Source organism: Artemia sp. Qi Xiang Cuo, chromosome 12, assembly GCF_049724085.1.
Source record: "Artemia sp. Qi Xiang Cuo chromosome 12, ASM4972408v1, whole genome shotgun sequence".
NCBI classification, from domain to species: Eukaryota; Metazoa; Arthropoda; class Branchiopoda; order Anostraca; family Artemiidae; genus Artemia; species Artemia sp. Qi Xiang Cuo.
Genome location: NC_142805.1, coordinates 449,558 through 462,138, shown reverse-complemented (window position 1 = coordinate 462,138; position 12,581 = coordinate 449,558). Strand labels below are relative to the sequence as shown.

The window sequence follows — 12,581 nt, the reverse complement described above, 5'->3', positions numbered from 1 at the left end:
TGGGCTATTTGGAAAGTACGAATGGCAAAACTGATTTAAATCACGTGGATATGAGCAATAGCTTTCAAATCATCCATTAAACTTCTCTCCAGAGATGTGGACTGCCAGAAGCTCTGGCAGTCCACTATCCCCTTGCTTTTCCACTTGGGACATGGCATCAATAGTGCCATTTTTAGTGCCATTCGGCAGTTGAAGTTGATGGAATTTATAAATAAAACGTAGATATGAGAAATAGCTTTAATGTGAGCTATTAAACATCTGTCCACGATGTTTTTGTAGCCCGCTAGCCCCACCCCTTGAGATATGAAACATAATGTGCCATTTTTGTGCCATATGACACTTGCAGATGGTGGAAATCAGCCATTAAACATCTCTCTAAGAAGCTCTGGCAGTCCACTAGCCCCTAGCTTTTCCACTTGGGATATGGTATCAATAGTGCCATTTTTATTGCCATTCGGCAGTTGAAGTTGATGGAATTTATAGATAAACCGTAGATATGAGAAAAAGCTTTAATGTGAGCTATTAAACATCTGTCCACGATGTTTTTGTAGCCCGCTAGCCCCACCCCTTGAGAAATGGCACACAATGTGCCATTTTTGTGCCATAAGACACTTGCAGATGGTGGAATTTATAAACAATACGTAGAAGTGAGACACAGCTTTCTAATGAGCCATTAAGCATATCTCTATGATGTTCTGGTAAACAGCTAGCCCTGAAAAAAAATGAAAAAAAGGGAGACAGATCAGTGCTACCCACACAAAAAAGTGATTTTTCTTGTTTTTGAAGGTTTGGGACTGTAATTTCCCTGAATAAGGTTTTCGACTATGCTGATTCCAATGGTTGTTTTTTCATTTTGATCTGACGCCTTTTTCGAGGGGTTTCGGGTTTTTTTCGAAATAATCATAAATTTCTTTTCCCAATAAACTTTTATTTTTAATACGAACTGAAACGATAGTTACCATTCCTGAATCAGTGTTAGATGGAATTTTTTTTTCAATAGGCAGTTTTTTTCTAAACCTGTTTTTTAACTTTAGGTTACTATAGGCCATGGTTCGCTCTTTAATAGGTTGCAGCTGCCGCTGCAACCATGATTGGTCAGATTGCCATAATTAAACATAGAAAGGTAAAAAATGAGTTGATATGATGTATCTTAATAAAACAGAATCGAATTATTCGCACCTCTTACCAGTGTTGCCAGATGGGTTTGTTTTCCATCCTGTGGGCTTGTTTTAGCCGTCAGGGGCGAGTAGAACTTTGGAGTGGGCGTGGGGCTTTAACGTGGGCTTATTTTGATGACTGAAAGTTGGGAACCGTACAAAAATTCCAAATTCACCATGGCTCAGCCTTGGCTATACATCAAAACGACAAGAGCCCTCTTTAACGCATGGAAAGCTATTCTGCATCGCTCTCCGCTTACGGAATTCATTTCCTCTTGGCTCTGCAAGTGCCCTCTGTGTTTAGGTGCAAGCGATGCAAACAGAATAGTGCTAATTTAAGTGAATTTAATTGTCAAGTTTCTTATTCCAATTGCGGCTCAAATTTAGGCAAGACTTGAATTATGTGCAGATTTATGCTTTTTTGAATATATTTGACAGATCTTCGTGAATATGTTTGGCTAATTTTAAAGTGTGGATGTTTTATGCAGGGGCGAATCTCCAGTATTTTTGGGGGGAGGGAGCAAGAGGAGTCCATATTTGGATAGTCAATGGGCATGGGATATATAATAATTTTTTTCTTCACATTATTGGGGGAGGCAACAGCCCCCCTCTTGCCCTCCTTCCCCCAAACAACGCCCCTGGTTTTATGTCCAAACTCTTGATCATTTTTCCTGTGGTTGCCTCTTTTATCAAGGTTCCTTCTCTGTTGTATACGCCTGGGTTTAGAATTGCACAGAGAAAAGAACGAATAGATTAAGTACAACTTAGCTTTCTCTTTCAGAACTTAGTTTAACCACAGAGAAACAGAGTTATAATTAAAAAACCAAGATTGTAGCTCAAAAACTTTTTTACGGGCTATATATTTTGTACTAAAGATCAATTAGGCTCTGTGTGTTTTTACAGGCTGAAAAGTTTGACATCTAGATCAATATCTAAATTTTACGCTCATTTCTACGGCTGAAAAACCTGTTTAAAAAACGAAAAAAAACCGTTTACTCATTAGCGGAAATTATAATTCTTTATAGCAATACTTTTTAGACAAGTATTTAAAACACTTATCTAAAATAAATAACAGTAGCTTTTAGACGGAAAAAATCTCTAGGAAGACGTTAAAAAATTTTGCTTTTAATCAAAATTACGAATAGGATTTCACTTGACAATGTTGCTTGTATGTTTTTGCTTCACTAGACTCACCTTTCTTTTTCAGGCATTGCTTTAATCAACGTTATTTTCTAAATAATATGCTGCAACTGTACCAAAAAATTTAATGTGATAATAAACCAAAGATATTTCATGTCTTCGGCTTAAGCCATAGGCCATAGGAATAAGCTATATTAAGTTCTAGAAGCTTCAAACTGTTCGTAGTAACAAAGTATAATTAGGGATCGACTATAATTAAGGATTCGGTTACTCAATAGTAACCGAAACTCTAAAAAACAGAATTTTGATACCATAGATACATCAAAAGAATTAAATTTTTAAGCTGATTTCTAATACATAAGTTTCATTAAGTTTAGTTTTACCCATCAAAAGTTACGATCCTGAAAATATTTGCCTTATTTTAGAAAAAAGTAAGAAACACCCCTAAAAGTCATAGAATCTTGGTGAAAATCACACCAGCAAATTCAGTATCAGAGAACCCTAAAGTAGAGGTTTCAAGTTCCAATCTGCAAAATATGGAATTTTGTATTTTTTGCCAAAAGAAAGATCACGGATGCGTCTATTTTTTTCCAGGGGTGATCGTACCGACCCAGTGGTCCTAAAATATATGGTCCCAAAGTCACCAGATCAATATTTTAAGATAGCCATTTTTGTTCAACATACTCGAAAAATCTAATAACTATGTCTTTGAGGATGACTTAATCCTCCACAGTCCCCGCGGGAAAGGCTATAAGTTATGAACTTTGCCCATTGTTTACATATAGTATTGGCTATTGGGAAGTATAAAGAGGTTTTCAGGGGTGATTTTTCTGGTGTGGGGGGGTGGGGGGGGGGGTCGGAGAGAGAAGGTTACCTGGGAGGAACTTTCCATGGGGGAAGGGAATTTTCGATAAAGGGGGTGCCGGATTTCCCAGCATTATTTAAAAAAAGATCCGAAGTTAAATAAAAAAAACTAATTTTTTCAACTGAAAGTAAGGAGCCACATTAAAACTTAAAACGAACAGAAATTATAACGTATATGATGGGATTCGTCCCATCGTCAATACCTTGCTGTTTAAGCTAAAGTATTTTTAATACTTTCATTAGAACTGTTTATTTTAATTAAACCCTTTGTGATTCAAGGGTCTTCTTCTTCTTTTTTCAAAAAACAGCATTGAAAAATTGGAACAAAATTCATTTCAAAAGAATTGGAACAAAATTCAAACTTTAGTGTAAAGAGCTAGGTATTGACAAAGGGGGAAACCCCCTCATATACGTAATAAAAATACACAAATATAGAAGTTTGTTATGTAAAGTAATTCGTAGGTTACGTATATTTATTACTAATAAAAACGTTCGTAAATAAAATTAAAAGTTCTAGTGCCCTTTTTAAGTAACCAATGAAACTGGAGGGCAAATTTTCCCCCTCCCCCACTCCTTTTTTCAAAATCGTCCGATCAAAATTTGATAAGGCCATTTAGCCAAAAAAAAGTAAAATTAATCTACAAATTTTATTTTAATTATTCAGGTAAGCTGAGCCAAATTCAGAACCAGCATTAATTCAAAAACGTTCAGAAATTAAATTAAAAAAAAATAATTTTTAACTGAAAGTAAGGAGTGACATTAAAACTTAAAACAAACAGAAATTATTCCGTATATGAAAGGGGCTGTCCCCTTCTCAACGCTTTGCTTTCTGCGCTAAATTTTTAAACTTTCTCACAGCTCTGATTTTTAAAACAATAAAAAACTTCAGTGTAAAGAGCGGGGCGCTGAGGAGGGTGCATCCCCTTTCATATACGGAATAATTTCTGTTTGTTTTAAATTTTAATGTCGCTCCTTACTTCCAGTTAAAAAAAACTTCTTTTTTTATTTAATTAATAAAAAGAGTTCACTGTTGTTTAACCATTATTACGCATAAACCTGCACCTAAAAACAGATGAAATTTGGCGGATCATGCAAAATTATTATTTTTCCGTGAAAGCGGAGAGGGGTAAACTAAGGGTAAGCAAGCAAGGTAAAAGTAAAGTTAGATTAGGCGCAAATTTTTGTCTAACTTTAGCACGAAAGAACTATTTTAGCACTATTTCATCATGTGTAGCACTTTAGCCTGTGCTATAATTTGTAGCACTTTCGTGATACAATTTTAACTTTTTGTCATGGACGAAGTGATGTAGATTTTTAAATCCACATGCTGAGGAATTGACATAAAGAGTGGACCGTATTTTTCCGTATTTGTTTCGAAACATTTTTGCGAAATTTTGATTTAACCAGGACCACTTCTTTGACGTGTTTTTTGTTTCGAAAAATTGCCGCAAATTTCGAAATAACCAGACACAAAAAAATTAAATCGTTCTAAAACTAATCCAACTACTCTTAGCGGGCCATGCGTGTTGCGACACGCAAATTTTTTTCTTTTTCTTTAGCACCGAAAATTGTTGTGAAACACACAAATTTTGGCAATCTTAGCGCTTTAGGAACTGACCATGATGGCAGTCTTGGTTTTCAATGGCTCGGGTATATTTTGGTGTTTTTAAAAGGGTTTGGTATGTTTTTTGTTTCACCTTCTGGCAACACTGGCTCTTACTGAAGAAATAGAGTCACTTTACATTCAAATTTTTTATTGATAAAGGAAAAGATGGGTTGTGAAGATGAAGTGATCAAGATACAGAAAAAACTTGAAAAGATAATATCTGGATCTGTAAGCTTAATTCTGAGTGACCAGACAATTCCAATTTCCTTAATTTTGAAGGGATGTTTCCGGTTTAATTGACCCACCTCTCCTAATGCCTGAATGTAGGCTTGTCAAGATTAAAGTTTACAATTTGTGGTAATGTCATAGATTATGGGCTACAGTAAATGATTATAGTAACAGATCATTCAGATATCCAAGAAACAAACTGGGGTATTGATTATTCCTAACATCAGCATTGCTGTAAAAGGAGGGCCTTCCCCAAGCACTAATGAAAATTATCTTCCTGGGAAAGTCAGCAGAATATCAGGACTACTCTTGAGGGTCAATATATACCAAATCATATTATTGAATTAGGACTAAAGTGAATACACCATTTGATACCTTTTTTATGCTGATTACTAATATAAAAAGCATTTCTAACGGAAATGAATTTCAGCCCCCCCCCCTATATCTGCCAGTTCAGGGTTAGGTTAGGTTTAGTCTATACGGGGGGGGGGGGGTGTAATTCATTTACGATAGAAATGCTTATTATATTAGTAAAAAGCATAAAAAAAGGCATCAAATTGTGTATTAAGTTTATTTTAAACTCAATAATATGATTTGGTATATATTGACCCTCTTGAGTTTACACAGAATTGCACACTGAATCCTAATTGAACATTCATTTGTATCAGAAATGAACTTCACTTCCCCCCCCCCTCCTAAAGTGCAAATATATAGGCTACCCTGAATGGTATAAATTTACAACCAGTCCTGGTCATAAGGAGACATGTTAAGAAAACAATTCTTACTTCTTAATATACAAAATAATCCTAATTAACATATTTTCCAAGGGGATCACCTTTATTCTCACTATTTTAACTGTTGTACATTTTTTTTACAAAATTGTGAAAAATAAACATATTTGACCATATTTATCCATTTTCAAATATTCTATATATGAAAGTTAAACACCATCACTGCCATCTACCAAGAAGATATTAATAGGCTAATATTAATAAATTTAGGTTAGGTTAGCTAGATGGCTCTTGGGTGTTTGTTTTATAAACAATTTTCAAGACTTGGGGAAAAGACAAAATATTGAAAAATTATTAAAAAACTAGAAAAACAAGGAAAATAGTGAGGATCTCCCCCTGGAAAATATGTCAACTAGGATGATTTTGTATATTATAAAGTAAGAATTGTTATATTAACATGTCTCCTTATGACCAGGAGTGGTTATAAATTTATACCCACTGAATTGGTATATAAAGGAGTGGGTTTAAAGTTCATTTCTAATGCAAATAAATGTTAAATTTGGATTCAGGATGCAATTCTGACTATAGAGATAGGTTTGTTTCTTAGCTATCTGAATAATCTGTTAGTATAAATATTTACTGTGCACTCCAGAGAAGAAAACATGGTAATTGGGCTATTGAGAAGGAATTGTGTCAAACAAACAATTCTTTGGCTAAACTACTTCACAATTTGAAGAACATTTGTAGCTAACAGATTTTGACTGCAGCTGCACTATCCTTTATCCCTGACCCCCCTCCCTCCCACTAGTGTGCAAATATAACCCTAATTGTATATTTCCCTTGCATTATGTCATGCATCTCTCTTGTTTCAACCTGTGTACTTGTAAACTGAATCAGCTGTGATGAAACAGGAACAACAAAAACAAGAGAAACAAAATTACTCTCATTAGACTCCTTGTTTTATGTTTTTTGAATAATATTTACATTTTGACACTGCAACCTTCCCCCTCCCCCTCTTTGTATAGCAAAATTGTATAGTACAGATGCAACATTACAGGGTGTTCATCCCAGTTAGTTTGCAATGTATTAGCAATAGAATATAATGTCTGACCATGGATAGCTATATTTTAACTAAATATTTAGTTTTTATTTTGGTTAAGTTAGGTTACATATTTAATATTTGCTATGCTTAATCTCCACCCCCTAATGTGCAAATTTATAGCCCAAATTTGTTTCTAAACTATTATGTTTTTATCTTACTTACATATATTTCATTACCATTAACCAAACTTTACTTCTTGAGTGTTCCTCATACAATACTTAAGTACTGGAATTGAGTAGTATGTTCAACTTGTCCCTATGCAGTGATAGGATTGTATTTAGATTCGTGTTTTGGAAATACATATTTAATGCTTTCCTTGTATGTCAAATACATATTGAAACATATTTCTTGTTGAGCACTTGAAATACATACTTAAGTACTTTTTTCTTGTATTTGAAATACAAAATACTTTAACAAACACCATCAAATACCACCCTGTCATAGCATAAAAAATTGAATTTGGCCAGTAGATGGCATCTCATTTTGGAACACTTTGTAAGGGATTTCTGCTTGTTATAATATTGAGCAAGTTTGGATCACAATAAAGCATAATGGAAAAAAAAATCAGTTACTACAATTCTTTACAGGAAACATTTTAAAATAAGATAGTCGGTATCCAAAGTACTCTTGTACTTCAAGGTAGTTTAGGATAGCATAAGAACTCTAGGTACAGGCTCTATAAGGATTATTATGCATCAAACAGTTCTTAGTAACCACCTATAAGTAGGGAATTAGAAGCTCTAAAAAAGAAGTTATAATAAGAATTAATCCATCAAGATGATTGGCTTTTGATGCTGGTTCAAAAAATATAAAATTTGTTATGTTTAAGGATCCCCATCAAAAGCTTCAAGCTTGGAAAAATTGGGCTGATTTTCAAAAAAGGAGGAAAGACCTGTAAAAATAATCAAACAGTCCTAATGAAAATCACACCTTCAGATCTAGTATGTCAGAGAGGCATGCAGTAGACTTCAAGTTTTTATCTACAAAACTGTTAAATTTTATATTTTTTCCTAGATGAAAGATTATGTGTTTTTTTCTTTGTGAATTGTTCATATGTGAAGTTCTTCCAGGAGGAATTTTTGTGGGGGAGAATTTTCCACAAGGGTGAGGGGGTTTTTCCAGCATAATTTGAAAAACAATCAAAATTAAAAAGAAAACTAATTTAGCTGATAGTAAGGAGCACCATTAAATCTTAAAACAAACAGTATATGAGAAGGGTTTGTCCATATATGAGGAGGGTTTGACCCCCCTCTACCCCTTGCTCATTACATATCCGTTTTAGCCCTTCAAAAAAGCTTCCTGTTCCAATTAAATGGCCCTTGTATTTCAGCTGTCATTCTTAAAGAATTCCCTTAACTATCTTAATTTGCACTTCCGAGCAAATTAAGATCCATTGTGATCTGTTACTTGTTCCATACTTGATGATGTGAATGATTAAACATCAAATACATCACACTGGTACTTTTCATCATTGGGTACTGAGAATGTTTTATTTGACAGACTATTCAAGTGGTTTACTACCCAGCAGCAGAAAAACTATTGTTGGTGTCGAGTTTTGACAGATGGTTTGAACAGCTTCTTTGAATGTCCCCTCCTGTCAGTGCCAATATTTTGGGAAATTGGCAAATTAATTGGGGGGGGGGGGGGTTCTTGTGGAATAAGCTTATGTGTCATAAGCATGTCAGCTCTTCATTGTCAGTAAACCAGTGTAGATAATTTAAGCTCCTTTAAACATTCATCATAAGGCTTGTCTCTCATCTTAGATACTGCCTTTGTGGCTCTCCTTTGTGCTCCTTCCAGAAGCTATACATCATCCCTGTATCCTGGTGATGCTATGCACATTCTAAAATCAAGTACTGGTCTGACAAGGGCCTTGTACAACCTGACGAAAAGACAGAGAGACCTACTGGATATTGTTTCCTTTAAGAGTGTTAGGACAGAGTTTGCATGAGACACAGTCTTTTTGCAGTTTGAATGGAATTTACACTGGTTGTCAACAATGATTCCAAGATTCCTTTCTTCATCAACACTGCAGCTCTTGAATGTTATTTACAGCTGGATTGACCATAGTATACTTGAAACCTGGGTTGGACTTGCCAAAATGAATAACACTACATTTGTCAATATTAAAGCTCATGTGCCATGTTGTTTCCCAGTTTTGAATATGGTCAAGATCTGCTTGTAGTGACTCATAATTGACTGCATCAAACACTTTTGAGTTGTCAGCATAGAGAGTTAGATTATTTGTGGTTAATTGAAAAATATCATTTGTGTAGATATTGAATAGAGTAGATCCTAAGACACTTCCCTGCAGGACACCACTGGTGACTCTACATCTCTTGGAGAGGACTGATTCTCCTTCATTAGTAAAAGGCCTCACTCTCTGTGTTCTATCTGTAAGAAAAGCTGAGATCCAGCCCACAAGATCTCCATTAATTCCACGTGAGATAAGTTCTTTGTTTAAGTGTGGATGTGGAACTTTGTCAAATGCTTTTGCAAGGTCAAGCAACAAGACATCCATGGGTAAGCCTTGATCAATCAGGTCTGTTATAGCATCATAAGTCTCAAGTAAATTTGTTTCTACAGACTTTCCTGGTTGAAAACCATTTTGGTTGGGCAATAATATCCCATTAAGTTTGAGATGCTTCATAAGAGAGTCATTTACCACTCTTTCTAGGATTTTAGCAACAACAGAAGTTATACTTATGGGGTGGTAGTTTTCTGCACTGGCTTTATTTCTCTTTTTGAACAAAGGGGTGACAAATGCTGTTTTCCAATCTGTTGGCACTTCCTTGGTACAAAGGGAGACTTTGAATAATTGGGAGAGTGGCTTGGTAATGTCATCAGCAACATCTTTTAAAAGATGTGGATGAAACCTATCTGGCCCAATTGATTTATTGGCATTTAGCAATTTAAGTTGGTTGAGGATATTTGAACTATCAATCTCAATGGGCTCCATTGAATTGGGAAAGAAGTCAAACTTTGGTGTAAATAACAACAGGTAAACTAAGGAGCAGCCCCCCTTAAAAAAACAGAATAATTTCTGTTCTTTTTTTAAATTTCAAGTTCATTATTAAAATTTTACCAGTTTCTTAATGCATAAGCTGCTTTCTGTGTTTATTTTGTGAGTTGAAAAGACTGATAGCAGTTTTGCAGTGCTTACTGCATTTCTTTATATCTACATTTTGCTAGTAAAACAATTTCAACCTAAGGTACACTAAGTCCTTGCTTTGTTTACACATTCTGTTTATTAATCATGTTGAAAGCAAAAAAGACAAAGTTCAAACATAATATTTTCAGTATCATAGATCAGGAAACAAGTTGAACAACCTACAAAAATATAGGCCTACCTACTGTCCACTTTATGAAGGAATGTATTTAGTGAAAGTTAGTTCATCTACTTTGAATTTATATCTAGCTATGTAGAAAGTTCTCTCTCATAAGAGGAGAGTTCTCTCTTAGGTGTAGAGACACACCTGCCTATATCTCCTTAGAGAATATCCCTTTCCATGGGAGATTGTCTTCCATACAGAGGAGGCTCCAGTAGTCAAAAACTCTACTCAAACTGATGTAGTAACTTTGACTGTAGGTAATTCTACCAAAATCCTGCAAGTCCTTTTTATATTATTTTTTTCCATGTTTTAGTTATTGTATATTTGGGTATATAAATATGTATTTAAGTATTTAAAAAAAAAATACATGTTTAGTTACATATTTGGAATACTATTTAAATTCATTTACAACTAATTATTTCGTGTTTGTACTTAGTTACTTTTTAAAAGTATTTTACCCATCACTGCCCTTCTGTGGGATGCAAATGTATTTGCAGTGGTTTTGTATTCGGAAAGACCACGGAATGGCATATCAAAGCTCTGAAAGAATTACTGATTGCCTCAAGAAAGTGTTTTCAAGCTCCTGTTTCCACTCTTTCCTTACATAAAACCTTAAAAAATAGCTTTGAAGACAAGTCTGATTTTCTTATCTAACAAAAAAGAATTCTAAATTTTTCATTAAGCTTACATTTCTTTGGCTCTAGTATTTGAAGACCAAATTTCAATGATTTGATTAGGACTTAAACCATATGATATGATACTTATTAACACTAAAAACCTTTCAGGGCCCATATTATGTTTTGTTTTCTGTAAATTTACAACATAATGGATTTTAACTGTATAAATCAGGATATAGTAAAGGTATGGGGCCTGAAACACTTGTCTTAAGTCTCATTTTAGCAGTTGATCTGTTTCTGCAAGTTTTACTTCTTTCTCTTTTTTATTTAATGGTTTTGACTTTAGGTTTAGATTGATTTCCAGTCCACTAAAGATTAATAATTTTTGTCCCAGAGTAGATGTCATCAGTGAGCAGCCTGCCAGTAAGAGTAACCCCAAAAATTACCTATAATTTTATCAGTAACTGATGATAAGATTCAAAAAATATGCTGGTAGTAAAATGGTATTTTTTTGGTAACACAAATATTATTTTAATTGATTTTTTTTTTGTCAGAAAAATTCATTTTATAAGAAATGACCACAAACTGAAGTTAAATCCAGTATAAGTTTTGAACACTAGCCTGCAAAAAAAGTATTTTCAGATAAAAGCCAAAGTCAGGCTTTTTAATCAACCATATCATACTTTTAAATGGAGCTAATATTTCATTTACTTTCGTGTTCTGGGCTCAAAAGGCCATTTTCTGAAAACAAAGAGGCAAAGGATTTTTTTTTTTCAACCTTACTCTGCAAGAGATTGATCTTATGAGTTGTATTGGGTATCTTTACAGCTTTGCTACATCAATGGTAGTGACATTGTTGATGTTAGAGATCTAAATGAGCTTATGTCTAATATTTGTCTTTGAATAAAGAACGTTTGTATTAGTAAAATGTACTATCCAAGTAAAACCTACAGTACCAGTTATTTTTTTGAATTTCAAAAGTTATAAGATAATGTCTAGTTTTAAAGCTCTCTTTTGGAGTTGTTTTTCTATTTTTGTTTTGGGAGAGGCTGTTTGGAGCAGTCTCTGTGAATTTCAGTAGTCCCCTTTATGCAGGTAAGCTTATCATCCTACCTTTGGCTGAGTCTTGTTGGTTGGAAAATCATGCATTACCATAATCAGTAGAAATTGAAAATTGTTTCAAGAGTTGGCAAAAAGAATTGGAAAGGAGTTTTGTCTATCAAGGAAAATGGTATACAGCGGTTTTTACCTTTGTTAAAGAGCTATTGAGATGCAAACATGATTTTAGGACAACTTTCCTCTCAAGTTTTTAAAAATATCCAATAATTTTCCAGATTTTTTTTTTAAGCCTGCTAGATAGTTTAATCTTGAAGTAAAGCAAGATTGTTTTAGCTCTAAAAATAAACTTCTAATGGGTTGCATAAGTCACAATTTTAATGAACATGGAATTTTTTTGTGATATTTTTTGATTGTTTAATTTGCAGGAATCTGTGTACAGATGAAGCTTGGACCAAAAAAATAAGTTGAAATAAGTTTAGTTTTGATCAAACCCATAGTTAGGGGTAATCTCAACCAGCCCTAAGTGTCTAAAGTTGTGTCTTTTGGGTGTCTGGACACTATGTGACCTTTGTTGTATGGAGGGGGAAGGGAATATCTAAGCTATTGCCATCAGGGCATTCACCAGAAGGTGTTGTTTGATCTTCATGAAACTTGGTGGGGAGTAAGAACTAAACTTCTAGTTCTGCATATTGGGGATCAGGTCCAGCCTTTCTAAGGGCAAGAATGAAAAGGGGCTATTGAATTA

At 34.3% G+C, this 12,581-nt stretch overlaps 1 protein-coding gene across 1 annotated transcript in view; it reads left to right on the top strand.

Annotated features, from left to right (window-relative positions):
* Positions 1–4,870: 4,870 nt before the first annotated feature.
* TfIIS (RNA polymerase II elongation factor) overlaps positions 4,871–12,581 on the top strand; it is a 63,908-nt gene continuing 56,197 nt past the window's right edge. The window contains exon 1 of the mRNA XM_089098525.1: positions 4,871–4,995. Within this exon, the coding sequence (XP_088954651.1) occupies positions 4,933–4,995 (63 nt within the window). The 5' untranslated portion in view covers positions 4,871–4,932. The remainder of the gene's footprint in view (positions 4,996–12,581) is intronic.